Source organism: Aquarana catesbeiana, linkage group LG06 (genome assembly GCF_042186555.1).
Source record: "Aquarana catesbeiana isolate 2022-GZ linkage group LG06, ASM4218655v1, whole genome shotgun sequence".
In the NCBI taxonomy this organism is placed as follows: Eukaryota; Metazoa; Chordata; class Amphibia; order Anura; family Ranidae; genus Aquarana; species Aquarana catesbeiana.
The window spans coordinates 418,208,390-418,229,074 of NC_133329.1; the positions used below are offsets into that span (position 1 = coordinate 418,208,390).

General features: G+C 49.2%; 1 protein-coding gene across 1 annotated transcript in view; it reads right to left on the reverse strand.

The window, feature by feature from the left end:
- Positions 1-20,685, reverse strand: part of DPP10 (dipeptidyl peptidase like 10) — a 286,712-nt gene that overhangs the window by 223,610 nt on the left and 42,417 nt on the right. Inside the window, exon 2 of the mRNA XM_073634583.1 lies at positions 1,015-1,129. Within this exon, the coding sequence (XP_073490684.1) occupies positions 1,015-1,129 (115 nt within the window). The remainder of the gene's footprint in view (positions 1-1,014; positions 1,130-20,685) is intronic.

A 20,685-nucleotide genomic window follows, 5' to 3' on the forward strand; every position in this document is an offset into this window, starting at 1 on the left:
GGGTGGGGTCCTTACTGTGAATGGGGTGGAGTCACTGCTCTGAGAGGGTGGGGTCCTTGCTGTAAATGGGGTGGAGTCACTGCTCAGAGTGGGTGGGGTCCTTACTGTGAATGGGGTGGAGTCACTGCTCTGAGAAGGTGGGGTCCTTTCTGTCAATGGGGTGGGGGCACTGCTGTGAGTGGGTGGGGTCCTTGCTGTGAGTGGGTGGGATCACTGCTTTGAGTGGGTGGGGTCACTGTGCTGATGACTTAGTGTTTCCTATGTGTGGGTAAGGCCATTGCTCTGAGTGGGTGGGGTCCTTACTGTGAAAGGGGTGGAGTCACTGCTCTGAGTGGGTGGGGTTCTTACTGTGAATGGGGTGGAGTCACTGCTCTGAGTGGGTGGGATCCTTGCTGTGAATGGGGTGGAGTCACTGCTTTCAGAGGGTGGGGTCCTTGCTGTGAATGGAATGGAGTCACTGCTTTGAGTGGGTGTGGTCCTTGCTGTGAATGGGGTGGAGTCACTGCTATGAGAGGGTGGGGTCCTTACTGTAAATGGGGTGGAGTCACTGATCTGAGTGGGTGGGGTCCTTATTGTGAATGGGGTGGAGTCACTGTTCTGAGTGGGTGGTGTCCTTGCTCTCAATGGGGTGGGGTCACTGCTCTGTGTGGGTGGGGTCTTTGTTGTAAGTGGGTGGGGGCCTTACTGTGAATGGAGTGGAGTCACTGCTCTGAGTGGGTGGGGTCTTTGCTCTGAGTGGGTGGGGTCCTTGCTGTAAATGGGGTGGGGTCACTTCTCTGACTCCTGTAAATGTTTTTCAGCACAGCTAAAATATTTGAATGTGCAAAAAGAATACCAGAGCTCCCCCTGCTGGCTGTATATAAGATTGCGTTAATTAGTGGAATATTTCCAGACACAAGAAACACATAACTGACAATGAGAGGGTTTAAGTTCTGATCATAATAAAGTAAATATAGGGCACCACCACACATTCTCTGCCCGGACAGACTGAAAAGAAGGGAAGGTCAGACCCACCTGGAGTTAGTAAGATGACCGACAACGTAATGAGGGAGCAGACGATGAGAATGACCAACAGCGCAATGGCGATTCCTTTCCAGTTCTTCTGGGGCGGATTGCCCCCTCCCATTTCCTGCAGGCACAAGACACGCCCATGAGTTATCTGTCACACGTCTGTATATGTTTGTGTATTCAGAATCTGCCCCACCCAGAACTGCCCCTCCTATGTACGGCCTCCACCATTCTCTGGTCCTCTACAGACAGGAGGAGAGTCTGCAGCCTCTAATGGAAAGTCATGGGGGATGTAGAGAGGATGGAGGCTGATTGGGGGACTCAGGAGAATCAGGAAAGTCCCATCAAAGAACATAAAGAGAACCTGTCCTAAAAAAGATATTGAATCTTAGAAGTAATCCCAGCAGTAGGATGATTGGTGGTCTGGCGTTCTCCTGATGACGAGGGAGATCACAGATGTCTCAGTAGAGCATCTCATGACTTTATAGGATTTGTGTCTATTTTCTACCCCCCCCCCCCCCCCCACCCCACCCCGGATTCCAGTCCCAGCAGTCCAGCTCTTGGCACCTTTCCTCCTCTACATATTTTATAAAGGGCTCCATCCTGAGCGGCAGATGATGATTTGCAAAGTGTTTCTGAACCTGAGAGCAGCAAAGGAATAAAATAACGGTTAATCAATAAATGGATCACCCTAATCCTGCGAGTCATTCGTTTACGGCTGGTCATTCCTGCATTTTATCTGATCTCACATGAGATGTGACCTAAAATGGAATTACCCCCCTGACCTGCCCTGCTTCACTCCCCGCCATGATTCCCGGCACAGGCCGTCTCCGGGAAATAATCGGGGGAGCGCTCCTTCCCAGCTAAGAAGGGTGAGAATCCAGGTAAGGGTGGAGAGAAGCTTCAGGAAGAAGGCCGGAGACAAGTCCTCTTCATATACAGAGGGCGAGAGAAGGAAGACTGAACAATCCTATCAAACCTCACCCACACACCGTACAATCTGACATCACACAATGATATCCCAATGTATGAGGCTTCTAATGTCACAGCTGAATTGTATAGTGTGTGACACACGGGCCCCTATCTACAACTCATATCAAATCCCCAAAAATTGGATATGTGATGGTGTGAATTGTATCCAGATCTCAAGGTGTGTGCTACATCCCCAAATCCCGGCACTCTAACCTTCTAACGCTCCAACATGAAGGGTCATAAGTACCAATGTATTCCGCCGACAAACTGCAGGATCCTCTCCAGCCACCAATCACATTGACTTGTAGAGCAGCTCTGCTTCTGATTGGAGACTGAGGAGCTATTTTTATTTCTAAGAACAGGTTGGTATATAAGGCTCCTAATCCCCAAGATGCTTTATCCTAGACAACTATTGGGGTGAGCTTCTGTCTTCTGCTGGATTGTACAATACCCCCTGCCCATGCCCTCACCGAATCCACCATACATGGGCCACCTTCTGAGCTGCAGTCATTTCATAATAGGCGGAAGACTAATGGCAACTTCTGATCAGCTCTGCACAGGCTCCATAGTACTATTGGATGACATGGGATGATGGTCAACAGGATGATATGGGATGATGGTCTATGGGATGATATTGGATAATATGGGATGATGGTCTATGGGATGATGTGGGATGATGGTCTATGGGGTGATATGGGATGATATGGGATGATGGTCTATGGGATGATATGGGATGATGGTCTATGGGATGATATGGGATGATGGTCTATGGGATGATGTGGGTTGATGGTCTATGGGATGATATGGGATGATGGTCTATGGGATGATGTGGGATGATATGGGATGATGGTTGTCACGGAATGTCCCACACTCCGCTTGAGAGGCATACAGCTCACAGAGAGCACCATTCCCCCAAATGCTAGGGCCCATAATCGGTGGGCAAGAGGCTTGCGTTCAGTCCCCTCCAATAGCCTCTGTCCTGGGTGAGTCTGTCACAATGGTCTATGGGATGATGTGGGATGATGGTCTATGGGATGATATGGGATGATATGGGATGATGGTCTATGGGATGATATGGGATGATATGGGATGATGGTCTATGGGATGATATGGGATGATATGGGATGATGGTCTATGAGATGATGTGGGATGATGGTCTATGGGATGATATGGGATGATGGTCTATGGGATGATATGGGATGATGGTCTATGGGATGATATGGGATGATGGTCTATGGGATGATATGGGATGATGTGGGTTGATGGTCTATGGGATGATATGGGATGATGTGGGATGATGGTCTGTGGGATGATGTGGGATGATAAGGGATGATGGTCTATGGGATGATATGGGATGATGGTCTATGGGATGATGTGGGATGATGGTCTATGGGATGATGTGGGATGATAAGGGATGATGGTCCATGGCATGACAGCCTATGAAATTATGATCTACTGGATGATGGCCTATCGATGCTGGTCCATAGCATGATCCCCTATGGGACGATGGCTGATGAAATGATGACCTATAGGACAATGGTCTATGGGATGGTGGCTAACTCTCACTGAACTTCTCACATATCTGCATCTTTCAGTCCTCACACTCCAGTGTGTATCTCCCTCCACACATGCCTGCTGCTGGTCTATAACACACCATCCCCCTCCTCCCCCTCTATTAGATAAGACCCTCATATTCCACCTCCTCTTCCATAGTCTGCCAATCTATATTTTCTGTATACTGTGCTACTAAGACATAATACGTGTCCGTGTGTATAATGTCACCGACTACCGGGTCACTATCCTTCTCTCTATTGTGTTCTTCTGTATATTGTATCTCTGTATATTGTATCTCTGTATATTGTATCTCTCTGTATATTGTATATCTCTGTATATTGTATCTCTCTGTATATTGTATCTCTGTATATTGTATCTCTGTATATTGTATCTCTCTGTATATTGTATATCTCTGTATATTGTATCTCTGTATATTGTATCTCTGTATATTGTATCTCTCTGTATATTGTATCTCTGTATATTGTATCTCTGTATATTGTATATCTCTGTATATTGTATCTCTGTATATTGTATCTCTCTGTATATTGTATATCTCTGTATATTGTATATCTCTGTATATTGTATCTCTCTGTATATTGTATCTCTGTATATTGTATCTCTCTGTATATTGTATCTCTCTGTATATTGTATCTCTGTATATTGTATCTCTCTGTATATTGTATATCTCTGTATATTGTATCTCTCTGTATATTGTATCTCTCTGTATATTGTATATCTCTGTATATTGTATCTCTCTGTATATTGTATCTCTCTGTATATTGTATATCTCTGTATATTGTCTCTCTGTATATTGTATCTCTCTGTATATTGTATCTCTGTATATTGTATCTCTCTGTATATTGTATCTCTCTGTATATTGTCTCTCTGTATATTGTCTCTCTGTATATTGTATCTCTCTGTATATTGTATCTCTGTATATTATAACTTTTTATGGTAATTTCAGATCTCTGCAGAGGAATCTTTCTTTGCACACAATGATAATTCTGACAGACAGAGATATAAATGTATTTATAAATAAATGAAACCACTTGGCGAGGAGGAGTCCACCAATGTGATGATTCTCTATAAATCTCAGTGATCTGATTGGTGGGCGCAGTCAGCATCTCCCACCATGATATACACAATGATGTCACTAGAAGGTCACGCCCATCACAACTAACCCAACCAATACCGGACCAACGTCTTCTAATGATCAATATTCCCGATCAATACCGGACCAACGTCTTCTAATGATCAATATTCCCGATCAATACCGGACCAACGTCTTCTAATGATCAATATTCCCGATCAATACCGGACCAACGTCTTCTAATGATCAATATACCCAGACATCCCCCATCACGCTATATATAATAAAATAAAAGAAATATATGTGCATGCGCTAAAGGCTATAAATACGTGAACAAAGAATATAATAAATCTATACAATATTGAAAATTACAAACAGTGTCAAACGCCTGTGAAGAAAGTGACTAAAATCCACAATTGAATATATGAATAAATGGTAACATGCAAAAAAAAAAATGTGAGAGAGAAAAGAAAAAAATCCTTTAAATAATTAACAAAAATATATAAGTGCTACTTGATAAATAAAGTGTCCGAAACCAATTCATACAAATGAATATATCTCAGTCCAAACCATTCACAAGAGTATATAAATCAAAGTGCACAATAGTGTCCAAACAAATAGCAGGCATTCCTCATGCTTGTATTTATGAAAAAGTGCTAAATATTCCTCATGCTCTTCTTAAGAGATGTGCGGTTGCATACTTTGGATAGGATGGTGCACTGACGCACCCAAGCATTGTGAGTACCCTCCTGGAGGGATTGTTTTTATGGCTTTTCAAATAAATTCCTGGCGGTATTATGCTATGAGTCTCCTTTCTTTCATATATGTCACCATTTGAGCGTGGTACAGATCATCACCAGCAGACCCTGTATGAGCCCTGGAGTGGCTCTAATGCGTGTTTAGCCACTGTGTCACCCGCTCTAAGGTGAGCGCATTATCCATTGGGGGTCACTGGAGAGCACTGCAGCATGCCATAACGTGCACATCTCTTAAGAAGAGCATGAGGAATATTTAGCACTTTTTCATAAATACAAGCATGAGGAATGCCTGCTATTTGTTTGGACACTATTGTGCACTTTGATTTATATACTCTTGTGAATGGCTTGGACTGAGATATATTCATTTGTATGAATTGGTTTCGGACACTTTATTTATCAAGTAGCACTTATATATTTTTGTTAATTATTTAAAGGATTTTTTCTTTTCTCTCTCACATTTTTTTTTTTTGCATGTTACCATTTATTCATATATTCAATTGTGGATTTTAGTCACTTTCTTCACAGGCGTTTGACACTGTTTGTAATTTTCAATATTGTATAGATTTATTATATTCTTTGTTCACGTATTTATAGCCTTTAGCACATGCACATATATTTCTTTTATTTTGGCATATACACGGTATGGAACGTGGTTAGTGTGTGCAGCTGAATTAGGTTCATTGATTCACATTGGAGACATTAACCCATTTGTGGCTCACAAGATTTTAGCACTATTTTTTGGGACGCTATATATAATACACCCGGACATCCCACATCAGTTTATATATAATACACCCGGACATCCCACATCAGTTTATATATAATACACCCGGACATCCCACATCAGTTTATATATAATACACCCGGACATCCCACATCAGTTTATATATAATACACCCGGACATCCCACATCAGTTTATATATAATACACCCGGACATTCCACATCAGTTTATATATAATACACCCGGACATCCCACATCAGTTTATATATAATACACCCGGACATTCCACATCAGTTTATATATAATACACCCGGACATCCCACATCAGTTTATATATAATACACCCGGACATCCCACATCAGTTTATATATAATACACCCGGACATCCCACATCAGTTTATATATAATACACCCGGACATCCCACATCAGTTTATATATAATACACCCGGACATCCCACATCAGTTTATATATAACACACCCGGACATCCCACATCAGTTTATATATAATACACCCGGACATCCCACATCAGTTTATATATAATACACCCGGACATCCCACATCAGTTTATATATAATACACCCGGACATCCCACATCAGTTTATATATAATAAACCCAGACATCCCACATCAGTTTATATATAATACTCCTCCATATTCCCACAGCCCTCTCTCTGGCACTCTCCTCCATAGTCCTCCATGTTCCCCAGCCCTCTCTCTGGCACTCTCCTCCATAGTCCTCCATGTCCCCCCAGCACTCTCTCTGGCACTCTCCTCCATAGTCCTCCATGTTCCCCCAGCCTTCTCTCTGGCACTCTCCTCCATATTCCTCCATGTTCCCCAGCCCTCTCTCTGACACTCTCCTCCATTGTCCTCCATATCCCCCCAGCCCTCTCTCTGGCACTCTCCTCCATATTCCTCCATGTTCCCCCAGCCCTCTCTCTGGCACTCTCCTCCATAGTCCTTCATGTTCCCCCAGCCCTCTCTCTGGCACTCTCCTTTGTCCTCCATATCCCCCCAGCCCTCTCTCTGGCACTCTCCTCCATAGTCCTCCCTGTTCCCCCAGCACTCTCTCTGGCACTCTCCTCCATGTTCCCCCAGCCCTCTCTCTGGCACTCTCCTCCATGTTCCCCCAGCCCTCTCTCTGGCACTCTCCTCCATTGTCCTCCATGTTCCCCCAGCCCTCTCTCTGGCACTCTCCTCCATAGTCCTCCATGTTCCCCCAGCCCTCTCTCTGGCACTCTCCTCCATAGTCCTCCATGTTCCCCCAGCCCTCTCTCTGGCACTCTCCTCCATATTCCTCCATGTTCCCCCAACCCTCTCTCTGGCACTCTCCTTTATATTCCTCCATGTTCCCCCAGCCCTCTCTCTGGCACTCTCCTCCATATTCCTCCATGTTCCCCAGCCCTCTCTCTGGCACTCTCCTCCATATTCCTCCATGTTCCCAAGCCCTCTCTCTGGCACTCTCCTCCATAGTCCTCCATGTTCCCCCAGCCCTCTCTCTGGCACTCTCCTCCATATTCCTCCATGTTCCCAAGCCCTCTCTCTGGCACTCTCCTCCTTTGTCCTCCATATCCCCCAGCCCTCTCTCTGGCACTCTCCTCCATATTCCTCCATGTTCCCCAGCCCTCTCTCTGGCACTCTCCTCCATATTCCTCCATGTTCCCCCAGCCCTCTCTCTGGCACTCTCCTCCATATTCCTCCATGTTCCCAAGCCCTGTCTCTGGCACTATCCTCCATTGTCCTCCATGTTCCCCCAGCCCTCTCTCTGGCACTCTCCTCCTTTGTCCTCCATATCCCCCAGCCCTCTCTCTGGCACTCTCCTCCATATTCCTCCATGTTCCCCAGCCCTCTCTCTGGCACTCTCCTCCATATTCCTCCATGCACCCCAGCCCTCTCTCTGGCACTCTCCTCCATAGTCCTCCCTGTTCCCCCAGCACTCTCTCTGGCACTCTCCTCCATGTTCCCCCAGCCCTCTCTCTGGCACTCTCCTCCATGTTCCCCCAGCCCTCTCTCTGGCACTCTCCTCCATTGTCCTCCATGTTCCCCCAGCCCTCTCTCTGGCACTCTCCTCCATAGTCCTCCATGTTCCCCCAGTCCTCTCTCTGGCACTCTCCTCCATAGTCCTCCATGTCCCCCCAGCCCTCTCTCTGGCACTCTCCTCCATAGTCCTCCATGTTCACCCAGCCCTCTCTCTGGCAACCTCTCCTCCATAGTCCTCCATGTTCCCCTAGCCCTCTCTCTGGCACTCTCCTCCATAGTCCTCCATGTTCCCCCAGCCCTCTCTCTGGCACTCTCCTCCATATTCCTCCATGTTCCCCCAACCCTCTCTCTGGCACTCTCCTTTATATTCCTCCATGTTCCCCCAGCCCTCTCTCTGGCACTCTCCTCCATATTCCTCCATGTTCCCCAGCCCTCTCTCTGGCACTCTCCTCCATATTCCTCCATGTTCCCAAGCCCTCTCTCTGGCACTCTCCTCCATAGTCCTCCATGTTCCCCCAGCCCTCTCTCTGGCACTCTCCTCCATATTCCTCCCTGTTCCCCCAGCCCTCTCTCTGGCACTCTCCTCCATATTCCTCCATGTTCCCAAGCCCTGTCTCTGGCACTATCCTCCATTGTCCTCCATGTTCCCCCAGCCCTCTCTCTGGCACTCTCCTCCTTTGTCCTCCATATCCCCCAGCCCTCTCTCTGGCACTCTCCTCCATATTCCTCCATGTTCCCCAGCCCTCTCTCTGGCACTCTCCTCCATATTCCTCCATGCACCCCAGCCCTCTCTCTGGCACTCTCCTCCATAGTCCTCCCTGTTCCCCCAGCACTCTCTCTGGCACTCTCCTCCATGTTCCCCCAACCCTCTCTCTGGCACTCTCCTCCATGTTCCCCCAGCCCTCTCTCTGGCACTCTCCTCCATGTTCCCCCAGCCCTCTCTCTGGCACTCTCCTCCATTGTCCTCCATGTTCCCCCAGCCCTCTCTCTGGCACTCTCCTCCATAGTCCTCCATGTTCCCCCAGTCCTCTCTCTGGCACTCTCCTCCATAGTCCTCCATGTCCCCCCAGCCCTCTCTCTGGCACTCTCCTCCATATTCCTCCATGTTCCCCCAGCCCTCTCTCTGGCACTCTCCTCCATTGTCCTCCATATCCCCCCAGCCCTCTCTCTGGCACTCTCCTCCATAGTCCTCCATGTTCCCCCAGCCCTCTCTCTGGCACTCTCCTTTATATTCCTCCATGTTCCCCCAGCCCTCTCTCTGGCACTCTCCTCCATATTCCTCCATGTTCCCCAGCCCTCTCTCTGGCACTCTCCTCCATATTCCTCCATGTTCCCAAGCCCTCTCTCTGGCACTCTCCTCCATAGTCCTCCATGTTCCCCCAGCCCTCTCTCTGGCACTCTCCTCCATATTCCTCCCTGTTCCCCCAGCCCTCTCTCTGGCACTCTCCTCCATATTCCTCCATGTTCCCAAGCCCTGTCTCTGGCACTATCCTCCATTGTCCTCCATGTTCCCCCAGCCCTCTCTCTGGCACTCTCCTCCTTTGTCCTCCATATCCCCCAGCCCTCTCTCTGGCACTCTCCTCCATATTCCTCCATGTTCCCCAGCCCTCTCTCTGGCACTCTCCTCCATATTCCTCCATGCACCCCAGCCCTCTCTCTGGCACTCTCCTCCATAGTCCTCCCTGTTCCCCCAGCACTCTCTCTGCCACTCTCCTCCATGTTCCCCCAGCCCTCTCTCTGGCACTCTCCTCCATGTTCCCCCAGCCCTCTCTCTGGCACTCTCCTCCATTGTCCTCCATGTTCCCCCAGCCCTCTCTCTGGCACTCTCCTCCATATTCCTCCATGTTCCCCAGCCCTCTCTCTGGCACTCTCCTCCATATTCCTCCATGCACCCCAGCCCTCTCTCTGGCACTCTCCTCCATAGTCCTCCCTGTTCCCCCAGCACTCTCTCTGCCACTCTCCTCCATGTTCCCCCAGCCCTCTCTCTGGCACTCTCCTCCATGTTCCCCCAGCCCTCTCTCTGGCACTCTCCTCCATAGTCCTCCATGTTCCCCCAGCCCTCTCTCTGGCACTCTGCTCCATAGTCCTCCATGTTCCCCCAGCCCTCTCTCTGGCACTCAGTGGCTGGGTTGCGGTGTTTGATGGATAACGCTCGGTTGGTGGGAAGCTTCTCGTACTCGCTTTCTCTTCTTCTATCACTTAGATAAGAGGCTGTAGCAGCACAATGATAAATTATTGACAATAGTTCTATCCTGCACCAGGCTCTCTAATTCCCGACTCTTTTCAGCACATCCAGGCCAACCAGCATCTTCCAATTACTGGCAGATCCCTGTGGATGGGCTGAGTTGGGTAATGACTGCTCACTCGGTTATTCAATAGCCATTAGCATGTGTTAAGCGGCACACATTGGAAGAGGTGCGATCCTCTCCAAGAAATGAGATTTATGTGTCTTGCTGCGTTCCCCTTCATTGTTCTTCCCTTCGGGCCTCTCTGCCGCTGTGATCTCAGCATGTCGCCTTCCGGCAGCCGCCAGAGACCAGCAGGACATATAGAAGGACTGAAAGAACAAATCCTTCCATCTCGCCATCCATTCATCTTCCCCGTTATTACTGCAAAGTAATTAGAAGTTTCAGGCAATCTCAGGCTGACCAATGGTAAACTTTGGAGGTGGCCAGACAATCGTTTTCCCATTGTCTTCTGGTGACAGTCTGATGGACCAAAGACAGAAGATTCAAAGTAGGAAGAACAAAGCCGGGGCCAGGTAGACAATCTCTGACCTCTTCTCTGGTGAACAATCGCAGCCTGACATCACGCGCCCTCCACATCCTGCCGGATAATTGGCAGCGCTGAGGATATAAAAGGGGCTCATCAGTCAACGCTCCGCCGCATCCAAACTCCCTGCCGGAAAATAACATCACTGTGAAAGTCGCCTTCAAAGAGCAGCTCGCCAGACATGGACGCTGAAAAGGCCAAGAGACAGAAGAGAGATCTCAGCCCGAATTGCTGGAAGTTTTTATCAGACGCAGAAACTTTGACATCTCTCAGGTTACCAATGAAAATACACAGAGGATCTCCTGGCCGCCTGGAGTCCCCCTGATACAAACAACGATGGTGTGACGGAACCGCTTGGGCACCCCAACTAGGTGCTTCCATACGCCAACCAACACCTTCTTCCCTCCAAACTGTTCCAAGCAAATTGAGCGATAATACCAGCCATTTTTACCCCAAACATCCTACACAGATATGATGTGAGGTAATATCCAAAAGGAAGACTTTTATTGAAACTCAGACACATAATTTATACCCCCGAGAACATCCCCCTCCGGATCATATTACCCCACTATTATAAACTGCACACAGGAATATAATTACCATAGCTATACAACAACCAACATGTACTAGAAACATTACGTTAATTAAACAATTAGCCACCTGGACAATGTTGTAATTAATCTGATCTCATTCCAGGTCAGACTGGCCGGCACCGAGCTCACAAAGTACACTACACATTATCATACATTCAACATCCCCACAATAATTTGCTAGCAGACAATAGGTGAGTTAATCAGCACAAATAATAATGGGTGAAAGATGGGTGGCCTGAGCTGATGGGATGAACATCTGCTATGAGTCCCTCAGTGTGGAGCAGTCCTTTCTGGAATTGGATGTCGGGCTTAGAGTCGCAGAGTCTGTGTGTCTAAGAGAGACATGGACTTGAATACAAAGTAACATCACTCCAATGGTCCCCCAGATATACACCTCACAAAGAGTAGTGTTCCCTTAAAAGCCAGGGCCCATAGTTAGTGGACAAGAGGCCACCCTGCAGCCCCCTCCAAAAAAGTCTGTCTCAGATGGATAGTGGGATTTGGGAAATCACCTCCAACTTCATATGTGTCCTCATTGGGCGGCAACTTCCACCAATCACAGCAATTAATGGTGGGTGAGGAGAGGTCCTAAGGTGACAACACGTATCCTCTATATAGTACACAGGCTGAGCGTTGTCACCCCAGGTCAGGAAGTGTGTTACTGGCAGGATCACCAGGTGAAGAAAGGCTGAAAAAGAAATAGTAGAAAGGTATGGGGGGGAGGGGTAAAGAGACATCCAAGGACTGGAAGGTATGGGGGGAGGGGTGTAGACATCTAAGAACTGGAAGGTATGGGGAGGGTGTAGATACATCTAAGGACTGGAAGGTATGGGGGAGGGGTGTAGATACATCTAAGGACTGGAAGGCATGGGGGGGTGTAGATACATCTAAGGACTGGAAGGTATGGGGGGAGGGGTGTAGACATCTAAGGACTGGAAGGTATGGGGGAGGGAGGGGTGTAGATACATCTAAGGACTGGAAGGTATGGGGGGAGGGAGGGGTGTAGATACATCTAAGGACTGGAAGGTATGGGGGAGGGGTGTAGATACATCTAAGGATTGGAAGGTATGGGGGGAGGGGTGTAGATACATCTAAGGACTGGAAGGCATGGGGGGGTGTAGACATCTAAGGACTGGAAGGTATGGGGGGAGGGGTGTAGATACATCTAAGGACTGGAAGGTATGGGGGAGGGGTGTAGATACATCTAAGGATTGGAAGGTATGGGGGAGGGGTGTAGATACATCTAAGGATTGGAAGGTATGGGGGGGGGGTGTAGACATCTAAGGACTGGAAGGTATGGGGGAGGGAGGGGTGTAGATACATCTAAGGACTGGAAGGTATGGGGGAGGGGTGTAGACACATCTAAGGATTGGAAGGTATGGGGGGAGGGGTGTAGATACATCTAAGGATTGGAAGGTATGGGGGAGGGGTGTAGATACATCTAAGGACTGGAAGGTATGGGGGGAGGGGTGTAGACACATCTAAGGATTGGAAGGTATGGGGGGAGGGTGTAGATACATCTAAGGATTGGAAGGTATGGGGGAGGGGTGTAGATACATCTAAGGATTGGAAGGTATGGGGGGAGGGGTGTAAATACATCTAAGGATTGGAAGGTATGGGGGGAGGGGTGTAGATACATCTAAGGATTGGAAGGTATGGGGGGAGGGGTGTAGATACATCTAAGGACTGGAAGGTATGGGGAGGGTGTAGATACATCTAAGGACTGGAAGGTATGGGGGGAGGGGTGTAGATACATCTAAGGAATGGAAGGTATGGGGGGAGGGGTGTAGATACATCTAAGGACTGGAAGGCATGGGGGGGGTGTAGACATCTAAGGACTGGAAGGTATGGGGGAGGGAGGGGTGTAGATACATCTAAGGATTGGAAGGTATGGGGGGAGGGGTGTAGATACATCTAAGGACTGGAAGGCATGGGGGGGGTGTAGACATCTAAGGACGGGAAGGTATGGGGGAGGGGTGTAGATACATCTAAGGATTGGAAGGTATGGGGGAGGGGTGTAGACACATCTAAGGATTGGAAGGTATGGGGGAGGGGTGTAGATACATCTAAGGACTGGAAGGTATGGGGGGAGGGGTGTAGATACATATAAGGATTGGAAGGTATGGGGGAGGGGTGTAGACACATCTAAGGATTGGAAGGTATGGGGGGAGGGTGTAGATACATCTAAGGACTGGAAGGTATGGGGGGTGTAGACATCTAAGGACTGGAAGGTATGGGGGAGGGAGGGGTGTAGATACATCTAAGGACTGGGAGGTATGGGGGGAGGGGTGTAGATACATCTAAGGACTGGGAGGTATGGGGGAGGGGTGTAGACACATCTAAGGACTGGAAGGTATGGGGGGGAGGGTGTAGATACATCTAAGGACTGGAAGGTATGGGGGGAGGGGTGTAGATACATCTAAGGACTGGAAGGTATGGGGGGGAGGGTGTAGATACATCTAAGGACTGGAAGGTATGGGGGAGGGGTATAGACATCTAAGGACTGGAAGGTATGGGGGGAGGGGTGTAGACATCTAAGGACTGGAAGGTATGGGGGGGAGGGGTGTAGACAGATCTAAGGATTGGAAGGTATGGGGGGAGGGGTGTAGACACATCTAAGGACTGGAAGGTATGGGGGGAGGGGTGTAGACACATCTAAGGACTGGAAGGTATGGGGGAGGGGTATAGACATCTAAGGACTGGAAGGTATGGGGGGGGGTGTAGACATCTAAGGACTGGAAGGCATGGGGGGGGTGTAGACATCTAAGGACTGGAAGGTATGGGGGGAGGGGTGTAGACATCTAAGGACTGGAAGGTATGGGGGGGGAGGGGTGTAGACAGATCTAAGGACTGGAAGGTATGGGGAGGGTGTAGATACATCTAAGGACTGGAAGGTATGGGGGGAGGGGTGTAGATACATCTAAGGACTGGAAGGTATGGGGGAGGGGTGTAGATACATCTAAGGATTGGAAGGTATGGGGGGAGGGGTGTAGATACATCTAAGGACTGGAAGGCATGGGGGGGTGTAGACATCTAAGGACTGGAAGGTATGGGGGAGGGAGGGGTGTAGATACATCTAAGGACTGGAAGGTATGGGGGGGAGGGTGTAGATACATCTAAGGATTGGAAGGTATGGGGGGAGGGGTGTAGACACATCTAAGGATTGGAAGGTATGGGGGAGGGGTGTAGACACATCTAAGGATTGGAAGGTATGGGGGGAGGGTGTAGATACATCTAAGGATTGGAAGGTATGGGGGAGGGGTGTAGATACATCTAAGGATTGGAAGGTATGGGGGGAGGGGTGTAAATACATCTAAGGATTGGAAGGTATGGGGGAGGGGTGTAGACACATCTAAGGATTGGAAGGTATGGGGGGAGGGTGTAGATACATCTAAGGATTGGAAGGTATGGGGGAGGGGTGTAGATACATCTAAGGATTGGAAGGTATGGGGGGAGGGGTGTAAATACATCTAAGGATTGGAAGGTATGGGGGAGGGGTGTAGATACATCTAAGGATTGGAAGGTATGGGGGGAGGGGTGTAGATACATCTAAGGAATGGAAGGTATGGGGGGAGGGGTGTAGATACATCTAAGGACTGGAAGGCATGGGGGGGTGTAGACATCTAAGGACTGGAAGGTATGGGGGAGGGAGGGGTGTAGATACATCTAAGGATTGGAAGGTATGGGGAGGGTGTAGATACATCTAAGGACTGGAAGGTATGGGGGGAGGGGTGTAGATACATCTAAGGAATGGAAGGTATGGGGGGAGGGGTGTAGATACATCTAAGGACTGGAAGGCATGGGGGGGTGTAGACATCTAAGGACTGGAAGGTATGGGGGAGGGAGGGGTGTAGATACATCTAAGGATTGGAAGGTATGGGGGGAGGGGTGTAGATACATCTAAGGACTGGAAGGCATGGGGGGGGTGTAGACATCTAAGGACTGGAAGGTATGGGGGAGGGGTGTAGATACATCTAAGGATTGGAAGGTATGGGGGAGGGGTGTAGACACATCTAAGGATTGGAAGGTATGGGGGAGGGGTGTAGATACATCTAAGGACTGGAAGGTATGGGGGGAGGGGTGTAGATACATCTAAGGATTGGAAGGTATGGGGGAGGGTGTAGATACATCTAAGGACTGGAAGGTATGGGGGGAGGGGTGTAGATACATCTAAGGATTGGAAGGTATGGGGGAGGGGTGTAGACACATCTAAGGATTGGAAGGTATGGGGGGAGGGTGTAGATACATCTAAGGACTGGAAGGTATGGGGGAGGGAGGGGTGTAGATACATCTAAGGACTGGAAGGTATGGGGGAGGGGTGTAGACACATCTAAGGATTGGAAGGTATGGGGGGAGGGGTGTAGACATCTAAGGACTGGAAGGTATGGGGGGGAGGGTGTAGATACATCTAAGGACTGGAAGGTATGGGGGGGAGGGTGTAGATACATCTAAGGACTGGAAGGTATGGGGGGGAGGGTGTAGATACATCTAAAGACTGGAAGGTATGGGGGGGAGGGTGTAGATACATCTAAAGACTGGAAGGTATGGGGGAGGGGTGTAGACATCTAAAGACTGGAAGGTATGGGGGGAGGGGTGTAGATACATCTAAGGACTGGAAGGTATGGGGGGAGGGGTGTAGATACATCTAAGGACTGGAAGGTATGGGGGGAGGTGTGTAGATACATCTAAGGACTGGAAGGTATGGGGGAGGGGTGTAGACACATCTAAGGATTGGAAGGTATGGGGGGAGGGGTGTAGATACATCTAAGGATTGGAAGGTATGGGGGAGGGGTGTAGATACATCTAAGGACTGGAAGGTATGGGGGGAGGGGTGTAGACACATCTAAGGATTGGAAGGTATGGGGGGAGGGGTGTAGACATCTAAGGACTGGAAGGTATGGGGGGGAGGGTGTAGATACATCTAAGGACTGGAAGGTATGGGGGGGAGGGTGTAGATACATCTAAAGACTGGAAGGTATGGGGGAGGGGTGTAGACATCTAAAGACTGGAAGGTATGGGGGGAGGGGTGTAGATACATCTAAGGACTGGAAGGTATGGGGGGAGGGGTGTAGATACATCTAAGGACTGGAAGGTATGGGGGGAGGTGTGTAGATACATCTAAGGACTGGAAGGTATGGGGGAGGGGTGTAGACACATCTAAGGATTGGAAGGTATGGGGGGAGGGGTGTAGATACATCTAAGGATTGGAAGGTATGGGGGAGGGGTGTAGATACATCTAAGGACTGGAAGGTATGGGGGGAGGGGTGTAGACACATCTAAGGATTGGAAGGTATGGGGGGAGGGTGTAGATACATCTAAGGATTGGAAGGTATGGGGGAGGGGTGTAGATACATCTAAGGATTGGAAGGTATGGGGGGAGGGGTGTAAATACATCTAAGGATTGGAAGGTATGGGGGAGGGGTGTAGATACATCTAAGGATTGGAAGGTATGGGGGGAGGGGTGTAGATACATCTAAGGACTGGAAGGTATGGGGAGGGTGTAGATACATCTAAGGACTGGAAGGTATGGGGGGAGGGGTGTAGATACATCTAAGGAATGGAAGGTATGGGGGGAGGGGTGTAGATACATCTAAGGACTGGAAGGCATGGGGGGGTGTAGACATCTAAGGACTGGAAGGTATGGGGGAGGGAGGGGTGTAGATACATCTAAGGATTGGAAGGTATGGGGGGAGGGGTGTAGATACATCTAAGGACTGGAAGGCATGGGGGGGGTGTAGACATCTAAGGACTGGAAGGTATGGGGGAGGGGTGTAGATACATCTAAGGATTGGAAGGTATGGGGGAGGGGTGTAGACACATCTAAGGATTGGAAGGTATGGGGGAGGGGTGTAGATACATCTAAGGACTGGAAGGTATGGGGGGAGGGGTGTAGATACATCTAAGGATTGGAAGGTATGGGGGAGGGTGTAGATACATCTAAGGACTGGAAGGTATGGGGGGAGGGGTGTAGATACATCTAAGGATTGGAAGGTATGGGGGAGGGGTGTAGACACATCTAAGGATTGGAAGGTATGGGGGGAGGGTGTAGATACATCTAAGGACTGGAAGGTATGGGGGAGGGAGGGGTGTAGATACATCTAAGGACTGGAAGGTATGGGGGAGGGGTGTAGACACATCTAAGGATTGGAAGGTATGGGGGGAGGGGTGTAGACATCTAAGGACTGGAAGGTATGGGGGGGAGGGTGTAGATACATCTAAGGACTGGAAGGTATGGGGGGGAGGGTGTAGATACATCTAAGGACTGGAAGGTATGGGGGGGAGGGTGTAGATACATCTAAAGACTGGAAGGTATGGGGGAGGGGTGTAGACATCTAAAGACTGGAAGGTATGGGGGGAGGGGTGTAGATACATCTAAGGACTGGAAGGTATGGGGGGAGGGGTGTAGATACATCTAAGGACTGGAAGGTATGGGGGGAGGTGTGTAGATACATCTAAGGACTGGAAGGTATGGGGGAGGGGTGTAGACACATCTAAGGACTGGAAGGTATGGGGGAGGGGTATAGACATCTAAGGACTGGAAGGTATGGGGGGGGGTGTAGACATCTAAGGACTGGAAGGTATGGGGGGGGGGTGTAGACATCTAAGGACTGGAAGGTATGGGGGAGGGTGTAGACATCTAAGGACTGGAAGGTATGGGGGGGGTGTAGACATCTAAGGACTGGAAGGTATGGGGGAGGGTGTAGACATCTAAGGACTGGAAGGTATGGGGGGAGGGGTGTAGACATCTAAGGACTGGAAGGTATGGGGGGGGTGTAGACATCTAAGGACTGGAAGGTATGGGGGGAGGGGTGTAGACATCTAAGGACTGGAAGGTATGGGGGGAGGGGTGTAGATACATCTAAGGACTGGAAGGTATGGGGGGGGGTGTAGACATCTAAGGACTGGAAGGTATGGGGGGGGGGTGTAGACATCTAAGGACTGGAAGGTATGGGGGAGGGTGTAGACATCTAAGGACTGGAAGGTATGGGGGGGGTGTAGACATCTAAGGACTGGAAGGTATGGGGGAGGGTGTAGACATCTAAGGACTGGAAGGTATGGGGGGAGGGGTGTAGACATCTAAGGACTGGAAGGTATGGGGGGGTGTAGACATCTAAGGACTGGAAGGTATGGGGGGAGGGGTGTAGACATCTAAGGACTGGAAGGTATGGGGGGAGGGGTGTAGATACATCTAAGGACTGGAAGGTATGGGGGGGTGTAGACATCTAAGGACTGGAAGGTATGGGGGGAGGGGTGTAGACATCTAAGGACTGGAAGGTATGGGGGGAGGGGTGTAGATACATCTAAGGACTGGAAGGTATGGGGGGAGGGGTATAGACACATCTAAGGACTGGAAGGTATGGGGGAGGGGTGTAGAGAAATGTGTAGTAACCATAAACTTTGTCATGTTGACTGCCCCCATCCCCCATTTACAATATTCAATTCACAGACCTGGAAGAAGCATGCAGCAAATGAAGTGAGACTGAGGTCCTTGTACAGACTTTGGATTCTGTGTTATTTCCATAGAATAGGACCCTTCCCATGCCCCGCCTGTGTCACATGATTGCGATAAGCAGACAAGGTCAGGTGACCATGGGGTCAGGAGTGAAGGTCAGCAGAAGGTGAGCGGAGATCTTCCATGTCTGGCCTGGACACAATGCCGCCGGTCCTGGCTGAATCACTGATACTAAATAATTCACAATTCTCAGTCTTGGTGTCATGAAAGTTTTATGAGCCGGTTTGGCAGACGATTTATTATGTGAATGGATGGGTCAGGCGGGAGGAGACTCGTGGATATTACATGTTCAGAAAAAGCGCACCAAGAATCCACATCCTAACAATTGTCTACTGCAGACAGACCAGCCAACCACCAACAATTCTATCCATTCTTCTGGAACAAAGAAATGTCTCAACCTGAGACCAGTCAAAGGAAGGGAAGAACAGGGGCTTAACAACCTTCCGATATGCCAACGCTGCGTCTTCCTTCTCCTCAGTTCTATGTCATGGGTCAGTCATCACTATGGTGTCCTATGTGACATGATGGAAGGATGGTCCTCCATGTCAGCTCTGCATCTTCCTTCTCCTCAGTTCTATGTCATGGGTCAGTCATCACCATGGTGTCCTATGTGACATGATGGAAGGATGGTCCTCCATGTCAGCTCTGCATCTTCCTTCTCCTCAGTTCTATGTCATGGGTCAGTCATCACCATGGTGTCCTATGTGACATGATGGAAGGATGGTCCTCCATATCAGCTCTGCATCTTCTCCTCAGTTCTATGTCATGGGTCAGTCATCACCATGGTGTCCTATGTGACGTGATGGAAGGATGGTCCTCCATGTCAGCTCTGCGTGTTCTCCTCAGTTCTATGTCATGGGTCAGTCATCACCATGGTGTCCTATGTGACATGATGGAAGGATGGTCCTCCATGTCAGCTCTGCGTCTTCCTTCTCCTCAGTTCTATGTCATGGGTCAGTCATCACCATGGTGTCCTATGTGACATGATGGAAGGATGGTCCTCCATGTCAGCTCTGCGTCTTCTCCATAGTTCTATGTCATGGGTCAGTCATCACCATGGTGTCCTATGTGACGTGATGGAAGGATGGTCCTCCATGTCAGCTCTGCGTGTTCTCCTCAGTTCTATGTCATGGGTCAGTCATCACCATGGTGTCCTATGTGACATGATGGAAGGATGGTCCTCCATGTCAGCTCTGCGTCTTCCTTCTCCTCAGTTCTATGTCATGGGTCAGTCATCACCATGGTGTCCTATGTGACATGATGGAAGGATGGTCCTCCATGTCAGCTCTGCGTCTTCTCCTCAGTTCTATGTCATGGGTCAGTCATCACCATGGTGTCCTATGTGACATGATGGAAGGATGGTCCTCCATGTCAGCTCTGCGTCTTCTCCATAGTTCTATGTCATGGGTCAGTCATCACTATGGTGTCCTATGTGACATGATGGAAGGATGGTCCTCCATGTCAGCTCTGCGTCTTCCTTCTCCTCAGTTCTATGTCATGGGTCAGTCATCACCATGGTGTCCTATGTGACATGATGGAAGGATGGTCCTCCATGTCAGCTCTGCATCTTCTCCTCAGTTCTTTGTCATGGGTCAGTCATCACTATGGTGTCCTATGTTACATGATGGAAGGATGGTCCTCCATGTCAGCTCTGCGTCTTCTCCATAGTTCTATGTCATGGGTCAGTCATCACTATGGTGTCCTATGTTACATGATGGA